Source organism: Callospermophilus lateralis, chromosome 15 (genome assembly GCF_048772815.1).
Source record: "Callospermophilus lateralis isolate mCalLat2 chromosome 15, mCalLat2.hap1, whole genome shotgun sequence".
In the NCBI taxonomy this organism is placed as follows: domain Eukaryota; kingdom Metazoa; phylum Chordata; class Mammalia; order Rodentia; family Sciuridae; genus Callospermophilus; species Callospermophilus lateralis.
Window position 1 is genome coordinate 22351866 of NC_135319.1, and position 27882 is coordinate 22379747.

Genomic DNA, 27882 nt, shown 5'->3' on the forward strand with positions numbered 1-27882 from the left:
TTTCCTCATTGGATTTTGCTTTAACACCTTTGTTAAAAATCAAGTGATTGTATAACCAAGGGTCTATCTCTGGGCTCATTACTCTATTCCATTGATCAACTTGATTCTTATGTTAATAACACACTTTTTAAATTTCCTTTGGCGGCTTTTAGAAAATGTCACAAACTGTGTGGTTTAAAAACAACAGAAATTTATTCTATTATAGAAGTCCAAAATCAAGGGGCCAACAGGGTCATGTTCTCACTAAAAGTTCCCTGTTTCTTTTCATATATAATTCTTATATATAAGTATATATAACTAAATATATATATTTTTCTTTTATATACATATGTGTGTGTATATATATATTTTAATTGTAGTTGGACACAATACCTTTATTTATTTTTATGTGGTGCTGAGGATCAAACCCAGCACCTCCTACGTACTAGGCTAACCCCAGCCCCAGTTCCTTGTGTCTTCCTAGTTTCAGCTAAGTCCTGCCAATCTTTGGGTTTACCTGGCTTTCAAATGCATCACTCCAATCTCTAACCCCCTAAGCACCCCACACCCCATCATTCTTCTTTCTCATTTATCTCTGTGCCTTCTCATTTTCTTATAAGGATATCAGTCACCACTTTTATGTATATCCCCATCCAGAATGACCTCAGTTTTACTAGTTACATCTACAAGACTACATTTCCCCAAAAAAGCCATATTCTGAGATTTCAGGTGGATATGAGTTTTGGGAAATACTATTCAATTCACTATACATACACTGTCTTGGTTACTATAGTTTAATGAATTTACAGAGCAGTTAATAAGTCTGCCAACTTCTTCAACTTGTTTGAAATTTCTTTGCACATGCTAGTTCCTCTGTGTTTGGAAATAAGTTTTAGAATCAGTTTTGCATTTCCTACCAAAAAAAAAATCTACTTGCTGTTATGACTGGAACTGAACATAGAGAGGACTGATAATTAATCAACTTGAGTTATATTCATGGGCTTGGTATATTTTCTTCTATTAAGTTTTCTTTAATTTATCTCAGCAATGTTTTATAGTCTTGAAGGAACAGGTTTTAAGCACTCTTTGTTAAATTTATTTCTAAGTATGTTGTTTCTTATTTTAATGTGTGCTGTTTTAATAAAATTTTTAAAATTAATATTTTATTTACCTCTAGCATATGAAAATATAATGATTTTTTGTACACTGACCTTATGTTCTGCTAAATAAAGACCCTTATTAGTTCTGGTTATTGTTTTCTAGGGTACTTAAGTTTTCCCATATAAACAAACATGTCAACTGTAAATAAAAACAGCTTTCTAGGAAAGAGATGTAGCTCAGAGCTAGAGCACTGACTTAGCATACATGAGATCCTGGGTTTAATTTCCAGTACTAAATAGAAACAAACCAAAAAAAAAAAAAAAAAAAAAAGAAAACAGAAACAGTTTTATTTTTCGTTTCTGATTTTCAAACATTTTATTTGTTTTTTTTTTTTTTTTTACCTTTTTGTATTGGTCAAGATTTTCAGTATTATATCACAGAGAATGAAGAGAGTAGACACCTTTGCTTTCTCCTTTTTGGAAGAACATTTTAATATTTCACCATTAAGTGTGATTTTAGTAGAAGATTTTTCATAGATACTGTTTATCAGATTGAGGACATTCCTTTTTGTACTAGTTGCTAACAGTTCTCCCTAAATTTTGTCAAGTGTTTATTCTGCATCTATTGAAAAAAATCACATGGCTCTTCAAATGACACCAACCTTGCATTTCTGGAATAAATCAGACTTGGTAATGATGGAATCTGATTTATATATTACTAGTTCAATCAGCTAATATATTGTACAATGTTTGTCACTTACTAGTATCAGAGGTATACTGACTTTATAAATTAGTTAGAAAGTGTTCCCTCCTCCTGTATTTTTTCAGAGTTTCTTAAAAATTAGTTCAACATAATCTTCGTATGTTTAAAAGACCTAATCAGTGAAAACACCTGTAATCCCAACAATCTAGAAGGCTGAGGCAGCCTTAGCAACTTAATAAGACCCTTTAACAACTTAGCAATACCCTGTATCAAAACAAAAAATAAAAAGGGCTAAGGATGGAGCTCAATGCTATGGCTCCCCTGGGTTCAATCCCCAGTACCCTAAATAAATAATAGAAAACAAAAACAAAAACATCTGGGCCTACATAGTAACTAATTTTTAACTGCACTTATTTTACTGGCTATTAATCCTCTGTCTCTCATAAATGTTAAAATATTGCCTATCATAAAATCACCATTCATTTTTATTATCTTTATTTTTAAAATAAATAAAAAGCACACTTGGTACATTCATAGCACTGATCCTTTTCTAGTGTTATCTTCTATTCTATTAGTTATGTACTATACTCTAGTGATACTGAAAAATTTGCAGCTCCTTACTTTACCATACTGACAGTAAAGAACTATGATCAAATCAACAACCTTTTGAGCCTGTTTTCTCACCCATAAAATGAAAATATTGCAGAATCAAAAACTTTTTAACAAAGAATAACTACTATTATGATCATGATGCATTATTTTACCTTCTATTTACTACTATTAAACCACTAATTACACCTTCAGACTTAATTGACATTTCCCTGTGAACCTTCCCTGACTTGTCTAATTACTCCTTCCTCTATGACTCTGTAGTCAAAACACACCTATAACAGCACTTATTATAGTTCATTATATTTATTTATTTACATATTTTTCTTTCCTTCTCTAATCTGTGAAGCATTCACTAATGTAGGGATTGTGGTTTAAGCATACTGCATTCCAGTATCAAGCATAATATGTATTATACATTATTATTTGCTACTCAACTCTTTATCCCAAAAGTGGCCCTACAATATAGAAAGGATAAAAACAACAAGAGAAACTAAAGCTCAAAGAAGGTAAAGCAGTTTACTCACAATTAACAACTTTGTGGCACACACTGAGATTAGATAATAGGAATTTTCTTCTCAGGGTCACAAAGAAGCATGTTTTAGAGAAAGGAGCACTGGCCAAGAAACTCAAAGACCACAGTTCCATGCCCAAATATGCATTTATTCTCTGTATTAACTTTTAAAAAAATCCCTAAATTCTTTATTTCTTCATCCATAATAAGGATAATTCTATTATAACTCTGATTAACTCATAGAGTTATGAAAGCTCCAATATATAGTGTTTTATAAATTCTAAAGCTCCACATATAAAGTATTATTTGCTAATGAGCCAGTAATTCACAACCTTCTTTTAACACTCCCATATTAATTAACCACCAAAAACTGATTGATCCAGCAGGACCTCACATATTCACTACCTCCTCTTTTGGGGGGGTGGGTGTAGGGTTGGGTACTGTGGATTTAACTCAGGGGCACTTGACCATTGAGTCACATCTCCAGCCCTATTTTCTGTATTTTATTTGGAGACAGAGTCTCACTGAGTTGCTTAATGCCTCACTTTTTCTTTCTTTCTTTCTTTTTTTTTTTTTTTTGCAGAGGCTGGCTTTGAACTCAAAATCCTTCTGCTTCAGCCTCCCGAGCCTCTGGGATTACATTAGTTCCTCTTAATCATTACTAAACTACCCTGATTCAACTTCTCCCAAATCTCCCCAAGATTACAACAATAATCTAACTGCTGCCCTGCTGCTAACCCATCTTCCATTTCTTTCTTTCTTTCTTTTTTTTTTTTAGATAGAGAAAGAGAGGAGAGGAGAGGAGAAGGGAGGGAGGAAGGAGAAGAGAGAGAGAGAGAGAGAGAGAGAGAGCGCATTTTTAATATTTGTTCAGTTTTCGGTGGACACAACATCTTTATTTTATTTTTATGTGGTGCTGAGGATCAAACCCAGCGCCCAGTGCATGCCAGGCGACTGCATTACCGCTTGAGCCACATCCCCAGCCCCCCATCTTCCATTACTGCCTAAGTACACCCTAGTGTGTCCCTGATCCACTTGAAAGCTTTCAATGGCTTTTCATTACCTTTTCAATACAATTTCTTGAACAGTCAAGCTGTCTTGCCCTATGCTTATATCTAGTCTTATTTAGCATGAATAGCTCTAAGGAAGATAGACAAACAGACATCCCCTTCTGTGCATCTGTATCTTACGTACTTGGAAATTCAGCAATTCATTCTTCTGTAAAACCTACCTGTGCTTCCACAAATATAACTTGCTTTGTTTTGGGGATTTCTTTCCTCCTTAACTCTAAAACTTATATTGCTCAAACAACACTTTTCTTCAAAGTCTTAACCAAATTTCCAACTAGAAGATAATTCTCCCTCTCACATTTTTTCCTTCCTTCCCCCCACCCAAGACTTTTTAGATTTCCTGCTTTATACAGTTATCTACCGGCATGCTCTCTAGCCCTTACTGGAAGTTCCTTTAAGATTCATGGTTGACTGACCATGCCTAGAACAGTCACGTTCATATGTAAGAGTCAATAAAAATACTTATTAAACTGACATTTTCTATCTGAGTTAATGATTTTTTTTAAAAAAATTCCTCTCAGAATCTCTAATGTTTAGTACTATATTTTGTTTTGCTTTAAGTTCAACTGTCTATAGACTCAGTTTTCTATAACATACATTAAAGCTAACTGGAGATTCCTGTAGCAGTTCCAAAGTCCAAGAGACAAATTGATATTTCAAAAATTAAAAGAAAAAGAGCCAGGTGTGGTGGTGTATGTCTGTAATCCCAGTGACTTGGGAGGCTGAGACAGGAAGCCGGCAGCCTCAGCAACTTAGAGGGCCCTAAGCAACACAGCAAGACCCTAAGCAACACAGCAAGCCCTTGTCTCAAAATTCAAAATAAAAAGAGCTGGTGATGTGGCTCACTGATAAAGCATCTGTGGGGTCAATCCCCAGCACCAAAACAAACAAACAAACAAACAAATAAAGAAATAAAAGAAATAAGAAGTCAAAATTCTGAGGATCTTTCAGATCCTCTTATTTTTGGGTATGTTTTTTTTTAAAGTACAAAAAATTAACCATCAGAGAAAAAGAAAAATTATAGCACTAAATTATGTAAGAGTAAAAACTCAGCTGGAGGTGAATGTTTTTAACATTTATCTGTGCACGACTCAGGCTGACACTTTGAAGAGAAGAATGTGACAGCTTACAAGAAAACAAACTCACTCATTCCCCTTAATTTCTGAAGACTCATGAAAGTCTGACAGGCCAGTCACAGGGTGATCTCTCATGTGTATCACCCATGACAATTATGGTTTCAATAAAAATGTTCTCCAAATTTAATATGGTACAATTGGTTTTCAGAAAATAGCCAGTCTTCTATTTTCATACTTAAGAAGGCATACCTCACAAATTAGTGGCTAATTTGTGGGCCTAAATAGGACTCTTCAAAAATTCTACCTCATGGCATCAAAAAAGGTACAAAATGAATGTGGTGGCAGCGAGTAGGTGATGCGAAAGGCTGAGTGCTCCCAAGGGTCTGCAGTGATAACACAGGGAAAGGGATGGCTGAAGAGTCACCCTGTCTCTCTACTTCATTTTGGCTTGGTTTTTTTTTTTAAACAACTATTACAAAATTTCCTATGGATTTTTCAAAGTGCTATAACTCAAATATGGAAAATACGAACAAAAATTATGGCTCATTATTAGCATTTATAAGAATATAATAAATGCTAATAGATAAATGAAATACACAGAAACTTGAAAATATTAGCCCTACAATTTACATTGGATATAACCTGCATTTGTCCTTATATTCATTTAATAGTTGTTTGATAACAAGTAAATCAAGCTGCTATAGGCAGTGTTCTTTCCTTCCTATCAAGGGTTGCTAGTAAAAAGGATAAATAAATAAATAAATAAATAAATGATGGAATCTCCTTTTATTCTTAATCTATACCCCCATCACCAATCTCTTATCAGTCAATATAGGGAGAAGAAGGAGAAATAAAGGGAGAAAGAGACCTCCTACCAATCTTTACCACAGCCCCATTGCAACCTCTCCTAATCAGATGTTTCTAATAACAGAACTCTGCACTCATTTCTCACTTCAGAAAACAAGCCATTCGAGATTTACAACTCACAGGCTTTTGTAGATGAGATAGAATTTCATCATCCAGTACTAATTCCAAATAATGAACAATTAATCTGGGGATACAATCAGTTTAGAAAAAATACCTTCCTCCAATTCTTGAAACAAAATATACCTCTAATCAAAAACAGTCACACTATTTCCGACACAAATTCCATTAGATTAAACATGAAGAACTATGTAAGCTTATGAAACATGAAAGAAGTGCTTCTCTAAGCAGTATTTACTGTATAATCGCTACCTTTTCCACGTTAATAAAATGCATAGAGTACTATTACCTTAGTAACGACAAAGCACAATAAAACCTCTTCATTATTCTCTTTCTCCAAAGAAGAATTCGCTCCTCAATACTGTTATAGTAAATGATTATTCCCTAGGGAATAATCCCACATTGGCACAAGATAGTCTTTCCCATCTCTCATTTCTATTACCACACAGTTACAAGGTCATCTCCATCAATCATTTTTGCAAACACCACCAAACCACAATGTTATTATATATAAGCTAACAGATATTTTCAATACCATATAGTCACACTATTATCTGTCTTTTATAGACAGGCAATCAAACTCAACATGACAAGATTTCTGAGAAATAACTAAAGACAATGGTAAATTCTCTGATCCTAGAAGCAAAATGGATTTAATTTGTTCAAGAAACATAGGCAAGCAATAACTTCAATCTTTTACTATTGTTTACATACACTTGTAAACAAGATTTTTCTGACCTCTAAGAAGTACTTCGAAAATACCTATTTTTACTTTTAAGTAATTTTTAAGACACTTCAATGACAGCTTATCACACTACTAGCAAAAATATTTCCATACAAATCAAGTAGTGTGCACATATACTTATAGTACTTAATTCCTAAATTACCCAGTATGAATAAATAATCAATATTATAGTCTGAACTTCAACTATATCCTGGCTAAAACAAACTTAATTTTCCCAAAGGAATGAGGGCACCCCCTGGTGGCAGATTCTTTGGAGAAAAAAATAAGAATGCATTATTATTATAGTTAAAACAAATGCTAATACAATGAAAATCATTTTTAAAAAAATTAGCCAAGTTCTACATAGTAGCTCAATTATTTAAGGCAATATAAAATCTTAAAAAATTCAAAAGATGATCACAGAATATTAAGAAATATCTCAGGCTCCTTTTTGAAGGGCTCTAATCTATAAGCTGCTTTTAAAAAGAATGAGATGTCAAATGCAAAAGGAACCTTAGAGATAAGCTAGTACTAGCCAACCAAACTCTCTGCAATGATGAAAATGCTCTACAGTCCGGGTTTTCCACCAGCCACATGTAGGTATAGAAATGTGGCTAGTATGACTGAGGACCCGAATTTTAAATTTTATTTAATTTTAATTAATTTGAATTTTAACAGCTATACATAGCCACTGGATATTGTTTGGGCAACACAAATCTTGTCCTATTTGCTTTCCTGCTCTGAAATAGGTTACCAGAGCAATCCAGGGAAGCATCCAAGACATGTAGGTTCAACTATATATGACTAAATCTGATTTTTATTTAGTTTTTTGAATGTGCCCAATTTTATTCAACTGCATCAGGCTATTTTTGGCAATTGTAATTCATTTTAAAATAACAATGAGTTTGAAATGGTCAAATATTCCTCCTGAAATAATTTTGGCTTTAAGGCCTGTATAGGCTCATATGAAGATTGGTATAGGATTTAGCTGTATCAAATAAAACTGATTAAGAGCTCAGTCGCAACCTATAATCTGGGGCTTTTGTTCTTTTCTTATATCTTGGGAATTAAAAAAAGTAAATGGGTTCTTGAAGTGTAGATTTGCTGAAGTTAGGAATCTGCCCAATAGGTCCCTTCTACTCAATTCTAGTCATGCTGCTAACACATGTGGCACACCCACTTTGGGACATCAGATTGAGTACTCTGGGAAACAAACACAAAGATTAAACACTGAGAGTTGAACTTGAAAGTTGGTGTACACCAGTCATTCCAGACTCGGGAAGCTGAGGCAGGAAGATCAGAAGTTTGAGGTTAGCCTCCACTACTTAGCAAGACCCTATTTCAAAATAAAAAATAAAAAGGGCTGACAATGCAGCTCAGTGTTAGAGCACCCCTGGATTAAATCCCCAGTATCAAAAACAACAACAACAACAAACAAACAAAAAGATAAATACTGCAAAATCTCTGTCCTCTAGAAACTTCTTACATTTTAGGGTAAAAATGACAATATGACATACAACAACCATAAGGGTTATTGTGTACTGGTCCAACTTTTTCTCTCTAATATGGAGTGGTCGCTGCCAGTTTACACAATAATTCCTAAATCTCTCCATAAGAGATGGTAGCTTAAGATTCAAGATTTCCATGTGCTGGACTACTCTCCTTGATAACTGAGAACCTAGTTCCAGAAACACTTAATGGGTACCAGTCATAAGCTAGAAAACACTATGAAGACCTAGAGAAGTCCAGCCTCAGGAAGAATATAGACATTTTTTAGACGTATCATGCCATATGTGGCAAGTGCCTGGAAGTGGGCACAGATTTCTACTGTAAGTATACAAAGGAACTTTTAGAAGACAAAAAAAGGTGCCCAGAGGAGACCAAGACTGAGCTGACTCTTGAAGGATAGACTAAGAGCAGGCAAACAGCATGACAGAGAACCACAAGCAAATTAAAGTCATTAGACTATGATGTTTAGAGCTGGAAAGTGACAGAGAATGATGCTGGAGGGATGAGCAGAGGCAAGGTCACAAAATAGTATGAATAGCACTCAACAGACCTAAAAAGAGATCAGGTATCAATGGAAGGTTTTAAGACCTATGCTTCAGATAGCTCACAGTGTGTGAGCAGCACAAAGGATGGATTTGAAGGGAGTAACAAACTCACAGGAGTCAGCTATGACTCATAGAGTCATGACGGTGGTATGGATAAGAGAAATGTAACAGAAACAGATGTAAGACTCAAGAAGGAAGTAAAATTATGGCATCTTACTATAAGATAAAGCAATGGTAGATGAGCAGAAAGGTGGCACAGGCAGAGTGGGACATCTAAGATGATGAACAAACCTGAGTGAGTGAAAACGGATAGATGGTGGAACAATCCTTTTGATAAAATTTGGAGTCAGAGAATGGTGATAAGACTAGTTTTAGGTACATATGAAATATCTAGGTAAATAAATCCAATAAACATTTAGAGCTAACAGCTGAAGATTTGAGTGTCACCTGAATTAAGTGGTCTTAAAAGTTTTTGGCACCAAGTGCTAGGGACAGAACAAAGAACAAATCATAGCCTCCTACAAGGAAGAGCATAGAGGATGGACAAGCAAAAGGTCAATCACCTTTCTCATGATGACACCTGTTGTAAATAAGCAACCCATAGCAAATACATTTTAAAAAATCAAGAACCATCAGGACTTGAAAAAAAAAAGTCCATTGTTTTCCACTAACTTAACCATTCAACCCTTTATTACAAAGTACTTGAGCAACACAACCTGGGAAATACTAAAGAAAAAAAGGTAGCAATGGAGGCTTTAAAAACAGAAAGTATAGTAGGAATAAGTGAACTGTGAGAGGAGAGAAACTCACAATTCACGCTCTTAAACAGAGAGCTGAACTAGGGTAAAGTCTGATCCAAGATGTGGTCGCATGGGTTAATAAAGTGGAGGGTCTTACCTACACATTTGGGACCAGTTAAATAAGTGGGTAATCAACATGAACATCAACCGAAGTTGCCCAAGTTGGTGGGGGTCACAGGTTAAAAGAAAAGAGGTGTCAAAGATGGGCGGATAAAAGAATGGGAAGAGAAAACAATCAGATGGCAAAGAATTCAAAGGAACAAGACTGCCAGAAGTTGGCTAAGTGTCCTCCTTAACTCATGCCTTTAAATGATGCCAGATCTAAGGCCACAGGCCACCAAGGTCACCTTTATTATATGGTTTTTCTAAGCTTCTTTCTATAATTCAAACTTTTGAACATAATCAGGCCTCCCGATCCATATTCAACTGATTTCTACCATGAATCCCCAGCCTTTTCTACCCATTTCTGTTTGACCTAATGTTTGGACAGTGTGTTTATTTTTTATTTTTTTTTTTTAAGAGAGAGTGAGAGAGGGAGAGAGAGAGAGAATTTTTTTTTTTTTAATATTTATTTTTTAGTTATCGGCGGACACAACATCTTTGTTTTGTATGTGGTGCTGAGGATCGAACCCGGGCCGCACGCATGCCAGGCAGGCGCGCTACCGCTTGAGCCACATCCCCAGCCCCTGGACAGTGTGTTTAAATTGATTCAGCTTCTTCCCTAGGTGTTATGTCAAGGACCAAACTCTGATGGATGCACCACAGTCACAGATAAAAAAATGAGATACCACTTAGTTATTTAAACTCTTGGGTTTTCAGTTCTTCACTTATTAAACAGAAATATAGATGGTATTTACCTAATGGGTGGCTGTGAGATTTAAATAAGACAAAACAGTGCTTCACTGTATTATGTAGTACTATGAAGTAAAGCTCTCAAAAATAAGCACTACTACTATCTCTACCACAGATAACAAACAGGATCTTCTACCAAAGATATCTCCAGGAGGATCTTATGGAAGAAATCTTGGAGGAGATAAGGCTAAGCCTGCAACAGATAAGTGTTCCCAACAGAACTGAAGCTGGAATGGTCTTTAACAAAAGCAGGTCTGGAGGTAGGACAGGACCATAACGGGAAACAGAAATCAACTACCAGGAAAAAGGTGGTATATGTTGATAGTTAATTCAATATAATAAGTGTTTCTGGAACTGGGTTCTGAGTTACCAAGCAGCAGAGACAGTGAGCAGCTTCAACATGCCACTCCCAGAGAAATGTGTTTTTTTGTTTATCTTTCAGAGCTGGGTTTTCCAGGGCTGAGGTGGATAAGATCAATAATAGTAAAGATGACTTCAACATATATCACTCTGAAGTTTATTGGAAAATATTCCATTTTTTACTGTGCTGAAAATGGTCCTTAATGTAGAAAATGTCTTTTTCTAAGGCTCTTCATGTAACTAAAGAACATCTGTGGCAACCAGATATTATAACCACTCAGTTTAAGAAAAACTAATTGTTTAGAGAGCTTAGAATCTGATGGCCTCATGTAGTTAACATTATCTATCATTACTATAGTAATAAATCATGAATGAGTACTTTTATTTACCAGCACCAATACTAAAATAAGAAGAAACACCATTAGTTCAGTCTTTAGTAGAATATAGTGTTAACAGTACATTTCCTTTACAAGAGGATAATGGACATATTTAGTCTCTGTAACAGAGCTTACTGCTTTTTATATAGATTGCACATTGAAATAGTTCAAAAATAGATCTAACATTCTGTTTTTATTTATTTGTATTTTTTCCAGATAATATATATTACAATAGTCCCTCCAGGGTTAAGCATGAAATGTGATGAGTGAATTAAAACATAAGAATAATTATAAATTATTAGAAATTAAGGCATCCTCATCAAGCTACATACATAAAACATCAAACAAAACAACAAAAACACTTCAGAGCTAGATGATAAACAAATTAAAACACAGAGGAGATTAAAACAGAATTATTATCACTCCTCTAATAGAGTAGGATTCTGAATAATGAAATCAATGCCATAGCAACTTTTAAAACTAATGTCTTATATTACTATTTCAGCCAAATGAATAAATGAAAGGCTAGAGTTGCAGGATATTAATGTACTCACTTAATTTCATTATTAGAATATAGGAGGAATTCTACTGAATGGATTTCTACTTTTGAATATATTTAACATCCAACCTCTTTATCTATCACAGAAAGAGTATTTTGCAATTACAAAATAACGCCCTAATTGCATCAGTGATACAGTGCATAGAGGACTAAACTAAAACTGACATTCCAAAATAACTCAGCAAATTTATCAAAGCAAAGTGCTTCATTCCAATTGAAGCAATTTGTCCTATAAGATATGTACTATTTTAAAGAATCATGAATATAAAACCTTAAAAATATTCCACAATCCAAACACACACACATTAACCAAGAGGAGCGAGGGTGGTTGGGGAAATTCCACACATATTGTACAAATCTAAAAGGCACATCCATCTGTTTTAATATTTTAGTGACTCTGATTAGCTGCCTTTTGGTTCCTACAGTTCTCATGAATTAAATTAAGTTGAGCTATAAAGTAATGCAGACCTTATTGATTCCAGAGACTGAGTCATCAAGGGAAGAAGTCCAAAAAGGTTAAATTTCCACTGAACTCCAAATCAGAGGTTCGAAAGCTAGAGAGATAAAGACATTAGCTGTAGTCTTATGAAACATTCAAGGCTGCTTTCATTTGATTAGGAGTTTGCTACAGGCTCTTTATGACAAATATAACAAGGACACTTTAAATTTTTTTAAGCCTTGAAGAAATAATAATAATCTACTCAGAAAGTAGATTATTAATGAAGAATTATAAAATCAAAAGCTAAGGAACAATGGATTTATATGCTTTCAGAAATTCACTTTTATAGTACCCCCCCAAAAAAGAAGAAGAAAACAAAAACAAACAACACAGAATACAAAAAGGGTATCATCTTGAATAGTTATTGGATGAAGGCAACAATCTTAACTAGTTATTGGCTGAAGAAATTGATTCTGACTTAAACATTGGTTACAACAACCAATTGCCTTAGATCAACTTTTCCCAAACCATTCGAAAGAACTCTTCAAATTCAGTGAAATGTTTATAGAGATTCTGATGGGTAGGGTGAAGAGGGGGGAAGAAATGAGGAAAAAAAATCTTTTACAATAATTTTGTTCTAAAATTTTTAACATACAAAAAATACTAAGTACTTTGATAGAGTTATAAAATTAGTTGCCCATAATAGTAAGTCACATTCTATAAGGCCAGGAAGTCCACAACATACTACTTATGCATAAATGCATCAATGCTCAACAATGCATAAACATACAACTATTCAGATGCATTTTATGCTACTTAGTAATAACTGATTTATTTGCTTAATAATTCTAAATATATTTTAACTTTTTATAACACAATGAAGAAAGGAATTCAAACTTCATTTCTTCTAGCCATTATGATATGTGAGATAATATTACTATATACACACACACAGATATGAGTTAACCTTGTTGATAATCTATTTTAATACAAGTTTATGTTGTTTTCCTGAACTTCTAGTGATGCCTATACATTATAATTTTTAAAGATTTTCATTGTCACATAAGTTCAAAAATGTTATTTTAGTTAAGCACGGGTATAACAGTACTTTGCCTCAATTTGGGGGATAATGAATTATGCTATACTTGGTTTGTTTTTAATTTTAAAATTAAACATATCAGGGGCTGGAGTTGTAGCTTAGTAGTAGGGTACTTGCCTAGCATGTGTGAGGCACTGAGTTCGATTCTTAGCACCACATATAAATAAACAAAATAAATAAAATAAAGGTCTATCAACAACTAAAAGTATATTTAAAAAAAATAAAACAACATATCAAGAACTGAAGAAAAGGTGACCTAGGCATAAAATTTGATCTACAGTAAACACAGTTAATTTGCATCCTTCAAAATTAAAAATAATACCTACTTGCCTTTTAAAAGTAAGTAGTACAACTCATACATAGTTGGGGGTGGAGGGGACTCTGGTAAGCAGTATGGTGGTGATTCATGAAAAAAACTAGAAACGAGTGCATAAATGCATTCTACTGTCATGTATAACTAATTAAAAAAAATTTAAAAAATTTTAAAAAAACTAGGAATGGAACCACTATATGATCCAGCTATCCCACTCCTCAGTATATATCCAAGTGATTTTAAATCAATATACTACAATGATGCAGCCACATCAATGTTTACTGCAGCAATATTCACAAAAGCCAAATTTTAGAACAAACTTAAGTGCCCTTCAAGAGATGAATGGATAAAGAAAATGTGGTATAGATATACAATGAAGTATTACTCAGCCATAAAGAAGAGTGACATGATGGCATTTGCCAATAAATTGATGGTACCAGAGACTATTCAAGCTAAATGAAATAAGCCAATCCCCCACCCCAAAAAAATCAAAGGTTAAATATTTTCTCTGATATGCAGAAGCTAATCCAAAATGGGAGGAGGTAAAAAATAAATAGAAAAATACAATGGAGCAGATGAACAGGATTGAAGGAGAGGGAGAAAGGAGGGAATAAGAACAGTGCAATGAATCTAATTTCCCTAATTTTCCTATGTATATATATATATATATGAATATACCAGTGAATCTCAACACCACAAATATCCACAAGACACTTTAAAAAAACTATAAGTAAATAGCAGAGAGCTTAGTAGAGTAGAGGGAAGAGAACAAGAGGAAGAAAGAAGGGAGGGAAAGAGGAAGTACTGGGGACTGAATTAAAACAAATTATATTCCATGCTTTTATTTTTTATTCATTTTTAAAAAATGAGTTCTAATGTTATAACTAAAAAGAACAAATAACAAGAAAAAAGGAAAAAAGTAAGTAGCACACAAAGTTCATTACTGCTTGACACTCTTATATAGAAAAAAATCAGCCTTTGAACTAAGTCATTAGACAACAATAAATGTTGCAACACATGCTCAATATTTTCATAACTGTAGCAAAGACAAAAGATGCACAATTCCTCAGTTTTAATAAAGAACATTTTTGTATATATAATCTGAGGTAAAGACTTTATATTTATAAAAGAAAAAAAGTATGATTTTCAAAGAGGAATACATCCCTAGCCAAGACACAGCTTTCTACTTGAAATTTTTTCATTTTTCTTTTTAAATGTCCTCAAACTGCTATACTTCTACCTTTTACTCTCCACTTTTAGCAGCCACCAATGCAAAAAACAAAAGCAGAAAATTCACCTCATTTAGTTACTTATGGCAGTCTTTACAGAAAAACCAATAGAAGGGATTGTCTTTTCAATCCCTGACATAAAACATGCAAAGGGAGATGAAATAGTCCCTAACATCCTCAGATTTCCTAACAACAAATTATCCACTTGATAAAAAATCTTGCTGTTTTAGAATTTAAGAGTTTAATTTTAGAATGCACAGGCTCTTTATATAAATAGACATTTTACACTTGTCATGAATGTATACTCAACAAGTCCACAAAATATGTGTATGGTTTACTGGATAATTATAAAGCAAATGTCCACATTTTAACAACCACCCAGGTCTACAAATAGATGCCAGAATCACAGAAACAGAAAAACAAACAAAAAACCTCTTAAATATACCCTCAGGCCCTTCTTCCATCATTTTGGCTTTAATGTACAATATAAATTTCATGAGTTAGTTTACTAAAAATGAAATGAAATAGTGCTACAGGTTGTATGAGATTAAAGTATTTAAAACTCCTCTACAATACATTAATAAGAGAATCTTTCCTAACATACAATATATTTTGTTAAAATTTGCTGTGAAAAACACCTTTAGTATAGTATATTGATTCATTTAGAATATAATTATTAAAGTGCTTGGATTTAGTTTTGTGGAACACTACACAGGAGGGCCATAAAACACAAGATTATTTGTTCCTAGCACTTCTAACAGCTGGCAGTGAAGAAGACCAATATTAGCATTCAAGAGGCAAAAACACTAAATAACAAACATTTTGACTCAGTAGTACCTAAATATGTAATTATAAATTGCAAATTAATAGTCTGATATCTGTGATTTTGACAAAATAGTAAAAGCATCAATACTTCTAACTTTAATTCCAACAGAGAATGTTCAATAAGAGACTCAGAAGGATTGTGGGACCCTTACTTCTTGTGCTGGATACTAGTCTGCAGGTAGTAACAATAACATGGAATCGCATTAAATGACTGTTGATAGTAACTACTCCTAAGTTCATTTGGTTTACAAAATACATTACTTACAAACTTAACCACAGAAAAATTTTATAAGGAAACAGATGTCAACAGCCTCAAAATAAATACCTGGAAAATATCAATCTTAATATACTGTTAAAGTTTCCCTGGATATTCTTCCTTAGCAAGGCAAGTCATTTAGTGCTCAATTTAACTTTTAAGTGAAGATTTTCCAATTTCTGTCAAGTAGCATGATTTATAGAAATGATAATGTACTGTATACTTTTAAAGGCTACAAATAAGGATATCAAATATTTTCAATATAAAGAAATTATAAATGTTTTTGACACATCAAATATGAGTACCCTGAATTAAATACCAAACAATGTATATATGCATTGAAATATTACAATAATATCCCATAAAACATACGATTTGCTTTTATGTATCAAACTTAATAAAATTTCCAAATTCTGTTAATGAACAATGTTTAAGAATCCCTTAGATTAAGGAGCACTCCTACTCCTGAAAGTAGACACAGTTAATGCAAAGTAGACAATTAATTTATAATTTAAAACCTAACCAAAAAATTGTTTCTTTTGCATTAAAGATCTTTTCCTCTACCAAGTCATCTATATGTGTCTGGCACATATCAATAATCACTGCAAGCCTGGGCAATGATGTCCCTATGGGCCATGACTTGATAAAGTTCTAAATTAATATCTTTGGAGATTTTACAGACAAGAAAGCATGAAAATGTATTAAACATCTAAGGTCTTTTGTTAAATACATAAACAATTACAGAATAGCAAATGGTCACAGGAAAACACCTTTGAATCTCTAGATATGCTCTAGATAGATTTCCTCAAATTTCTAACACTGTAACAACTGAGCAAATAATTTATCAGCCAGGCACGGTGGTGTGTGCCTGTAATCCCAGCAGCTCAGGAGGCTGAGGCAGGAGGATTGTGAGTTCAAACCCAGGCTCAGCAAAAGCAAGGAGCTAAGTGATTCAGTGAGACCCTGTCTCTAAATAAAATACAAAATAGGGCTGGGGATGTGGCTCAGTGGTCAAGTGCCCCTGACTTCAATCCCTGGTACCTCCCCCTTACAAAAATTATCAATTCAATGAACTATTATTATGGAACCATTACAACAACAAATTATAAAGCTACATAAATTAGAAGACAGAACAAAATATTTTAAATATACATTTATATCTAGCTGGAATTATAAGATATTATATATAGGCAACAACCTGAAGAATACGATAAAAGAAATTGTTTTTGGCATAGTTTTGGCCTCCTTCAAACCTCTGCGTTTACAAAGCAAATAAAAATCAGGTCAAAAATGCAATGACCCTTCTCCCTAAAGAACTATAAAACCATCATCAGCACCTTAGTAATCACCTCATATTTTATGATCTACACTAAACACAAACTTGCCATATATTATCCCTTCAGTCATGCTTCTGCACAAGGTCACCAGATAAAAAGGAAACAAGGTCCTGTCTTGAGTATTCTGATTAAAGAGAGGTGGAAAAAATGACTACTCCACCTTATAGTAAGGTGACAGAGGTATTGCAACCAAAAGCATGTTTTAGTACCATCTCAAAGTATCAAATTTAGTATCACCTTTTACCAAAATTAACCACTGTATTCAATTTAAAACCAGAGAATTACAAAATACAAATGTTATATTCTGATAACTTAAGTAACCAAGAGAAACAACCTTTCAAATCATGAGAAATTAACTCTGTAAGAGTAAGAGACATTGAAATTCAAGGAGACCCTAGGATATCCAATTTCCTGACAGAGGGATAAGTCATCTATTACTTTATGTCTTCCTTTTAACTCCAGGAGTCAAAAGTTCAATAAGGCAACTCTGAAATTATTGGCACTATCTCAAAATGCAAAATTAATTTGGATTCTACTAACATGATTATAAAAATTACCCTTTGCAGCTGGCTTTTTTTGCAGCAACTAATAAACTAATCCTAAAATTCATATCAAAATGCAAAATACTCAAAACAATCTCCAAAAAGAACAAAGAGGACATAAGCTTCATGATTTTACAATTTACTACAAAACTACAGTAATCAGGAGAGAGAGAGTGGTATTGACATACAAAAGATATACAGATTAGGGGAATAAAGTTGAAAGAACAAAATAAAGTTTCACATTGTTGTCAACTGGGCTTTGAAAAGGGTGCCAAGACAACTCAATAGGGATAGCAAAGTCTTCTCAAATGGTGCTGGAAAAGCTGAATTCCACAAGCAAAATAATGAAACTGGACCCTTACTTTCTACCACATGAGAAAATTAACTTGAAATGTATATTCACATGGAAAATAATAAAACTGGATTCCTAATTCACGGTGTGAGAAACAGAAAGTCCAGTGACCCATATTCAAGTGGTCCATATTCAAGTATTTGGCTTTAAAAGAAAAATTACTGGGGACGTAAGAAAGAAAAGAGCCAAAGGGGAAATAAAACAGTGATTACCAGCAGTTTACACCCAAGTATGTCATATACACAGTCCCTTGGTAAAAGAGGTGAGAAAAAGGGGCCAGCCTAACCAAAAGAAATTGTGTAAGGGCTAAGATAAACTCACCCCCAAAAGACCTTCCCACCACAAGAGAACAGAGGGAGATAGAAACAACTAAAAGTACATTTCTTTAAATAACCCAATAGGAGACAATAAAACCTGGGCAATGTCTCGGAATATTAGTACTCAGCCAATGAGGATCCAGGAAAGAGACCTTAAAGCACTACCCATTAGCAGATAAAATGCTGATTGTAACTGCTCTGGGTATGCCTGCTCCACAGATACTGATCTTGCAAGAATGTCAATAAAAAGCCCCCTTTTCTCTGTAACTTGTGTGTCTATTCCATTCTTTGAGTTTGAGCAGATGAGAATATCTCTAACACCATATACAAAAATGAATACAAAAAGGTTAACAGAATTAAAGCAGAAACTTAACAGTAAATCCTTATGACCTGTATTGGTTTCTTAGATATGGCACCAAAACCAGAAGCAACACAATAAAGATTAATTAGTCTTCATCCAAATTAAAAACTTTTATGCTTCAAAGAATACCATCAAGAAAATGGAAAGACAGCCCACAAAATAAGATAAAATATTTGCAAAGCATATATCAGACAAGGTACTTGCATCTAGAATATTACAGAATGCTTATAACTCCACAATAAGAACATAAAGGATTTAAATATATTTCTCCAAAATGGCCATTAGGCACCTGAACAGATAACCAACATTAGTCATTATAGAAATGCAAATCAGAACCACAATGAGATACCATTATACCCAATTCAAATGGCTAAAATAAAAGACACACAAAAACAAGTGATGATAAAGATGTGAAGAAGGGGCGGGTGTGGTGGCTCAGTGGTAGAGTGCTTGCCTAGCATGCATGAGGCACTGGGTTCGATCCTCGGCACCACATAAAAACAAACTGATGTAGCCACCTAAAAACTAAAGATACATAAATAAATAAATATTTTTTTAAAAAAGATGTGAAGAAATTAGAACCATTACATAATGCTAATGGCATTATAAAATTATTAAAAAACAGTTTGTCAGTTCCCCAATATATTAAAAAGTTACTATATACCCCAGTAATTCTACTCCTGGGTATATATTTAGGAAAAACGAGAACTTATGGCCTCATAAAAACCTTTTCACAAACATTCAGAGCATTACTACTGATAATAGACAAAAACAGCAAACAATCCAAATATCTATCAACTGATAAATGTATAAACAATGTTTGATATATCTATACAATGGAATATTATTCAGCAAAAAAGCATAAAGTATTGACATGTAGTACAATGTAGATGATTGTTGAAAATGTTATACTAAGTGAAAGAAGCTAGTACAAGTAACATGCTACTTACATAATAAACATATTTTTTAAAATATCTCTCCTTTACACACTTTTCTAAACCTAATTATATTTCCCTCTATAAAATGAATATTCTACCTACACTCCACAAAAGGTTACAAGATTTAATGTAATAATACATCCATTTTTATATACACATGTCCTCAATAATATCTCCTTTCCTTTAAAGCAGCTGAAGAATTTTAAGTCTATATACTGAAAATTGCAGTATATAGAAGATATGCCTAGGAGAAAAATTATATCAAACTTTTAATGCAAGTTAAATGTTAAACTTGAGTTTGAAAAGAAGTGTTATTTAAATCAGAAAATTCTCCTATTATACTGACATCACTATATCTGCTAAAAAATTATTTTATTCTAACCAAAACTTGTTTTTCAAAGCAAAGAAAGTACAATTTCCCATTTTTAATATTATTCTCTGTTCTCCATCAATGGTTCTCCAAATATGGTCCTTAAACCCAAAACATCAGCCTTAAAAGTGCAAAGTCTCAGTTCCCAACTCAGACCTAATCAATCAGAAACTTGGGGAGAAGAGTGGGCAACAAACTATGCTTTAATACACCCTCCAAGAGTCAGATACATAATAATCTGAGAGCTATGGCAGTGCATTATGCTGCCTTACAAGGACTTTGTGGAGATGATTTAAGCACTCTGGGAAAAAAAAAAAAAAAAAAAAAAAGGCTGTTAGTGTTATTCCTACTATGTCAACTGCATTTTCACATTTCCAAGCTCTTCCAAATTAACAGGAGGCATTAACTAGGAGGATTTACAATAATCTTATTGTCTGATTCCTGACAATGTAGTTACCAACCACTTTGATTTGGATTACCACCACTAATCCTCTCGGAGACAGACAGAAATTCAGGCAGGGAGTAAGGACAGAAATCAGAAACATATCAATTTGAATTGTTTCTTCTAATATTCTCCTGACTTTGATAAACCTTAAAATCAGTAATGATAATCTGATCTGCTAAAATAAGATCAGTAATTATTTATCTCCATAATCTTTATTATTTATCTCCACTTGCTAAATAAATGTAAGGCATTATACCAGGTGCTACAGTAGACACAAAATTTGTTAAGTTCCAGCTTTTGCCCAATGAAACTTTTAACTCACTAGATTATGTCAACACTTCACAAATAACAAGGCAAAGAGAAGGACTGCCATAAGATAAACTTAGACATCTACCTTAGAAATTCAAAGATAAACGGCATCTCATCTCTTAGGGAAGAGAGGCAGAAAAATGGGAGGTTAGGGAGGCAGAATTTAAAAAGAAAGGTGAAAAAGAGGGGTATAGCCATCCTTTTATCACAGAGAAAATGAGGCAGCAGGTAGTGGTACAGACTGCAGAGAAAAATCACACCATGATGCATGCAGTAATGAAAGAACATTAATTGGGTCAAATTGCCCCACCAGGAACAAACTATGTCACATTGGCCTAACAAGTCCATCTCTAAATCACAACTACTCATTTGTGAAATAGGAATAATAACAAGTATCTTAAGATATTTAACTGAAAACGAGCCAGGGAGGGAAAGGTGCCAACAGAAAGAAATAATAAAGGCCATGTTCAAACTTCAATAATTATTATCTATTAGGTAATCAAAATTGTGGAACATTAAAAACATTTCAGTTCAAAACATTTCCATTTCAAAAATCACAGTTTCTATTAGTAAGTAAAGTATAAATAACTTAAATTATTCAAAACAACATGAGGAGAAGAATCAAATTGAATATAATTTTGTTAACAGATTATACATAAAAACATCTTTTCTTGGGAGGGGCACTTAATTAATTAGCAAAAATATACAGTCATTGTTTGGTACAGCTCCTTTGGTAAGTAGTAGTTTGGCAATTTCTTCTGAAGTTCAAAATACACTTATCAACAACTTATAAACCATCCTCTTGGGCATTTATCCCAAAGAAACAAAATTCTATGTTCATGCAAAAACCTATACACAAAAATTCATAAATCTTTAGTTGAAATAGTAAACAACTAGAAACAACACAAATGTTTTACCACATAATACAATTCAGTAATAAAAAGAAAATAATTATAGATTCATACAAATAAACCCCAAGGGAATTAGGCTGAGTGAGAAAAGGCTAAACATTGTAATCCTTTTGGAATAAAAAAATTAGAGACGGAAAACAAATTATTGGCTACTAGGAGTTAGGAAGGAATTAACGTAGCTATAAAGGGGAAGCACTAGTGAGTATGTGGTATTGAAATGGTTCTTCTGTAACTTGACTGTGGTGGTAGTTACATGAAGCCTCAGTAACGTGGGATATAATTATACATACAAACACAAATGACTACAATGAAATTAAAATAAATTCTTATGTCAGTTTCCTAGTACTGATATAGTTATGCAAGCAATCAACACTGGGAAAGGTGGGGTAAAGAGTGATAGGACACCCCTGAACATTTCTTTGCAACTTCTTGTGAATCTATGATTATTTCAAAATAAAATGTTAAAAAAGGTAAACTGCCATTTTTTCAAAACAGATTATGCCCATTTAACTAGCATTGGTACAAAAGTGGTATTCTTACCCATTACTGATGGCATAGTAAGTTGCAACAATTCCCTGTAGAAAATGATTTTACAACACATATACACAACTATAAATGCTGTGTCCTTTTACCTAGCCATCTAACTTCTGGGAATCATCTAAAGAAATATTATCAAAATGGGAAAACACACACACATTCAGAATGTTATTATAGTGTAATTGGACACAACCTAGATGTTTTAATAGGCATAATTTTATCAAAACTTGGTCATGGATTATGTATCCATTGATAATACTTATAATGGTATGACAATATAACAGAAAATACGAGAATAAATCAAAATTCAAAATTAACACCTAATTACATCTTCCTAAAGCATGGATTTAAAACACAGGAAATTCCTAAGAATAAATAAGATAATTTTGTTAGTATGAAAGAATCATAGGTATATTTTTCAAACCTTCTTATAGAGTTACAGTATTTCATAGCTAAAGAAATAAGCATACTTTTACCTTATCCCAGAAATCAACCAAAGCTGTAAAGTCCCATTTCTTAGAATATGCCACATTGTATTTCAGAATAGCATCCTATGGAAAAAAACAGAAACAAAACCTCATGATATAGCCACATGATTTACCTATGAATAGCTTGTCTCTTACGAATTACTTCCAGTAAATTTCTTAATGCCAGACAAGCTTCCTCTTACTATCAGCTTACTCCAGAGAAGTAGTTATGGACAAACAGAATGTATACTGATTTATTATTAACAAAAAAATGTTATTATAAAGGTTAGGCAATAGGGGAAAGACATAACTACCCTAAAGCATTCATTCTAAATGGGGATAATATACTCCAAGTGGACAAAAATTGGATCTTGGGGGATAAAAATTAACTTAGAAATTGCAACAATTCACGAACTTTATATATGTATATGTGTGTGTGTACACACACACACACACACACACACACACACATAGCATATGTGCAATATTAAAATTTTATATTGGTGGGAGATTAAGGGAAAATGTTTAAAAGGGCTTCTGGAATAGAGGACAATAATGAAAAAGACTGTGAAACCCCATCTTAAAGTATGAAGTGGTCCTTTTTGCTTCACTAACAGCTTTTAAAGGCTATATATAAGTGATTATCTTCCCCTAGCAGTTCATACAAATTACATATTTACAGAGAATGAAAAGTCAAAACATTATGCCATCTACTGGTGTAACTTTTAACTGTCTGAATAAACAATACTATCCAGGTGGTTTCCAGAGTCAGGTATGCATAATTCATTAGTTGTGCTGAAAGAACTTTCATTCTTTTTAATATCTATTTTGATTATTTTATTATACATAACATTAGTAAAGTTATAAATGAGTACAATTTATAAATAACTATATTGGTAATACACACTCAAAAAACTTTTATTGAAGAAATACACAAGTCTAAAAATTATTACTATAAACCTTTGAGCTTTCCTTATCAATAAAGAAATTTTAAAAAATTAATGCTCTTCAAGAACTATGTAATGTTTTGAACAACCTACAATAAAAATTAATTAAAAAAAAAATTAATGCTCTGCCAAAGAGCTTCTTAAACAACATTTCATGGCATACAATCACCAAAAATCTAGGTTAAAAAGATAGCACAAAATGTATATTATTTATTTGGAATCAAGGGATATACAAGTTCCTTCAGGAAAAAAAGAAATTGTCCATAAATAACATGGCAAGAAAAAGCTTTAATTTTTCTCACAAATCATAAAATAAAAATTTCTGTTAAGAATTCTTAAAAATTTAAGGATTTTTTTCTAATCATGGATATCTTATTTCAAAACCTCACATAAAGTAATAAATAACAATGTCTATAAACAGATGAATAGGCCAAGTGCTTGGCACACACCTATAATCCCAGCGGCTCAGGAGGCTGGGACAGGAGGATCACAAGTTCCAGACCAGCCTCAGCAACTTAGCAAGATTCTATATAAAAATAAAAAGGGTTGGGGATGTACTCAGTGGATAAGAGCCCTGGTTTCAATGCCTAGTACTAAAATCAAAAATAAAGAAAAAAAAATCAGATGATTGAATAAGCAATGCATATACTAGAGCAAACTACTGATATACTGAACTAAATGGGTGAATCTCAAAAACATTCATTCTGAGTAAAAAGAATAGACACTATAGTATACAGGGTATGAGACTCCATTCACATAAATTGTACTAATCCATAGTGAAAAGAGTGGTTCAGTAGTTGTCTAAGGACAGTAGAATCGACTGTAAGAGGACACGTGGGGGATGATAGAAATGCTCCGCATATTGATTATGGTAGGGTTTCCCCCAGTACATATAAATGTGAAAATTCATTAAAATACATACTTTAAAAGGATACACTTTCTTTAATGCAAATTATTCTTCAAAATTGGTAAGGAAAAATAAATGGAACTTGCACTCCTAATTAATTAATGGCATAATATAATTAGCATAAATCCCTTAGACACTTATCGCTCAGTATCTGCAGGGGATTGGTACAGGTCCCCTTGAAAATATCAAAATCTGAGTATGCTCAGACAAGTCTCCTTATATAAGATGGCATAGCATTTGCATATAATCTACACATCCTCCCATTCTTTAAATCATCTTTAAATTATTTACAATCGCTAATCCAGCCAGGTGTGTTGGTGCACGCCTGTAATCCCAGCAACCTGGGAAGCTAAAGTAGGAGGACTGAAAGTTCAAGGCCAGCCTCAGCAAGTTATTGAGATCCTATCTCAAAATCAAAAATAAAACCTGGGGAATGTAGCTCAGTAGTAAAGTGCCCGGTGGTCAATCCACAGTGCCAAAACGAAAAAAAAAAAAAAAACAATTTTAGTTGTCAATTCAAGTAAACACTATGCGAACAGTTGTTATATTGTATTGTATAGGGAATAATGATTAGCAAAAAAGTCTGTGCATGTTTAGTTACAGCCATAATTTTTTTTCCAAATGTTTTCAAACTACTATTGGTAGACTCCCAAGATAAGGAATCTGTTCCAGAGAGATAAATGTTTTTTTACTTTTACTTCAGGTTTCAACTCTCAAAAGTAGTCAGTCCATCATGAAGTTTCCCGTCATTAGAAAAACAGGATGCTACTCTGTATCAAGTATTGAGGGAATTTGAAGAGGTGCTTTTTGTACAAACTGTCAGACACATTATTTATACATTATCACTTGTGAGGACATTATTCTTTTTTAAACTTTGAACCTCTCTGATCCCCCTAAATCTAACATCATATGATATATAATCAACAAAAAGATCATTTTACTCAATCAGAAGAATTTAATATTTTCCCTTCCTCTCTCATAGCATTCTTCAGCAAAGTAAATAATTACCAAATCAGATGGCAGAAAATCTTGATGAATTATGCTGCTAAATCTACCATAAAATAATCAAAAAAAGGGAAACTGACATTAAAGTAATCACCCCTTCCTAAAATAATCATGGCACAATAAGAAACTGCTGGAGAACACTATCATTACTCTGTTGATGTTTGAATAAAAAATTTGAAAATTCTAAAAATATAGCCCACTTTCTAAAGTAGGCTAAAGCTATAAGAACCTACCACAGAAATGGAATCTGGTTTCTTTTCTTTTTTACTGGTACTGAAATCAAATTCAGGGTTTGCACATGCTAGGCAAGTACTGTATCACTGAGCTATATCGCCCCCACCCTGCCTCAAATGGAGTCTGGATAGTATTCTTGGGTGGCCTGCTTCTGCATTTTTGAGTTTATAATTTTGGTTTTGAAGACAAAGGCCAAATGACAACATGCTGTAGAAATGAAGACTAGTACTTTAAACAGATAAAAATGGAAGATTAAGCCATGCTAGAATACATCATAGTACAGGTATATCAAATTCTAAAGAATATAATTCAAAGTAGTCACTACATATTTGCAAGCTGATACGCTACATAAAAATATCATCTTTGCATCCACCAGCATCCACCAACTATTTATAGTTGTAAGAGAAGAAATAAATACAAAATAAAAAATTTTTTCTTTATACAGTATTTTTAAAAATTTCTTAGCATACTATTTTGGAGTTTGGATCAGTGGTTTAAAAATATCTATGCAAAAAAAGGAATGTTAAGTACAAATTGTTTTCACTGTGATCATCAAATTAATATTTCTGCAAAAGCACTATAAGCATAAAGAATTTATTTTTATGTTTATTCATATACAATTAACATTACACTAAAATTAATTAACATTACACTAAAATTAGGTCAACTATGGCATACCTTGATAATTTTTTTTCATTTACAAAGAGTTAAACTAAAAGGACTTCATTACAAGATTAAGGAAACACTTCATAAAATTGAAAAATTTTTTAAATTTTCAAAATACATTATTGTACAACATCAATGTGTTTCATGAGAAAAAAAAAGATAAACCTAAAAGTTACAGAAACCTATGGAAAATTAAAAAATAACTTGCAAATATAGGTGGAATACCCTATAAAACCAGAGAAACTGTCTATAGCAAATTAGGCATCAGAAAGAAAATAAAACCATTTTTATGAAGTATAGAAAATTCTGTCAGTGTTTGTATTTATAAAATTCTGTCAGTGTTTTCTCAAAAAATGTATACACTTATGCATATTTTAAATATTACAAAAACAATCTAATGGTTGCCTTCATGGTTTTAAATGAAGTACAAAAAAATTATTGTCAATATACAAAATTAATAAATAAATAATTAAACTGCTAGCAGCTATAGTAAGAGCAATAAAAAATAGAATACTTAATGTATACTTTAATCACTAGCAAAATCAGCTTCCCTTTAGGCAAATATTGCTGAAGTCATAATTCTTTCCTGATTTCTTTTTAAAGACATTTCAGAAACATTAAAACAAAAAAGAGAAGCTTAGACTGAAGGAAATTGGACAGGGTATCAAGAAACAGAGGTCTGATTCCTGGTTCATGAAATTATTCTGTGTGGCTCCAGGCAAGTCATTTACAACTCTCAATTCCTTAATTCATTTCCTAGTGATGGAGTGGAAACCAAGAAGGTCTCTAAGGAGCCTTCCTTAATTCTGGGAAGCAAACACTTTGTTTAAAATGAATACTGTTACCTGAGCCTATTATGATCATAAAACATCTTTAAGAGAGGAAACAGAAGACTCCTCTCTAAGAGCTATAAATAAGAAACAAAAATGGCAAAAAGAATATACCTTTAGGTTTTGGGGTCTTGTGAATTTGTTGAGAAGTGCAGTCTGAATGAGCTCCCACCGGCTCCCTGCAGTTCGCTCACCATTCTTTTAGGAAAAAAAATAACAAGATCAAACTATTCCAAGTTATTTTGCATTACAGAATCAGAAGTCAAACAAGTTAAGTACCAAAACATGTTTCAGGGACTAAAATAATCTTCACTTTTTCTTACCTCATCTTCTACAGGGTACAAATTTTGTTCAGAACAAGGCATTTTAACATGCTTATTATCCCACAAATCTTTATAATGTGTTGGAAAAGGTTTGGGAACTTCTCCTGCTCGTAAAAGATCTACCTGAAATAGAGGGTAAATAGGAAAATTTTAAGAGCATAA

The 27882-nt window shown here is 33.0% G+C and overlaps 1 protein-coding gene across 2 annotated transcripts in view; it reads right to left on the bottom strand.

Annotated features, from left to right (window-relative positions):
- The window catches only part of Parg (poly(ADP-ribose) glycohydrolase), a 123633-nt gene that overhangs the window by 82626 nt on the left and 13125 nt on the right, over positions 1-27882 (bottom strand). For both annotated transcript variants that reach the window (XM_076834510.1, XM_076834509.1), the window contains exons 5-7: positions 27721-27843; positions 27512-27595; positions 22818-22892 (exon numbers count right to left, since the gene is read on the bottom strand). In XM_076834510.1, coding sequence (XP_076690625.1) covers positions 22818-22892; positions 27512-27595; positions 27721-27843 — 282 coding nt within the window. The remainder of the gene's footprint in view (positions 1-22817; positions 22893-27511; positions 27596-27720; positions 27844-27882) is intronic.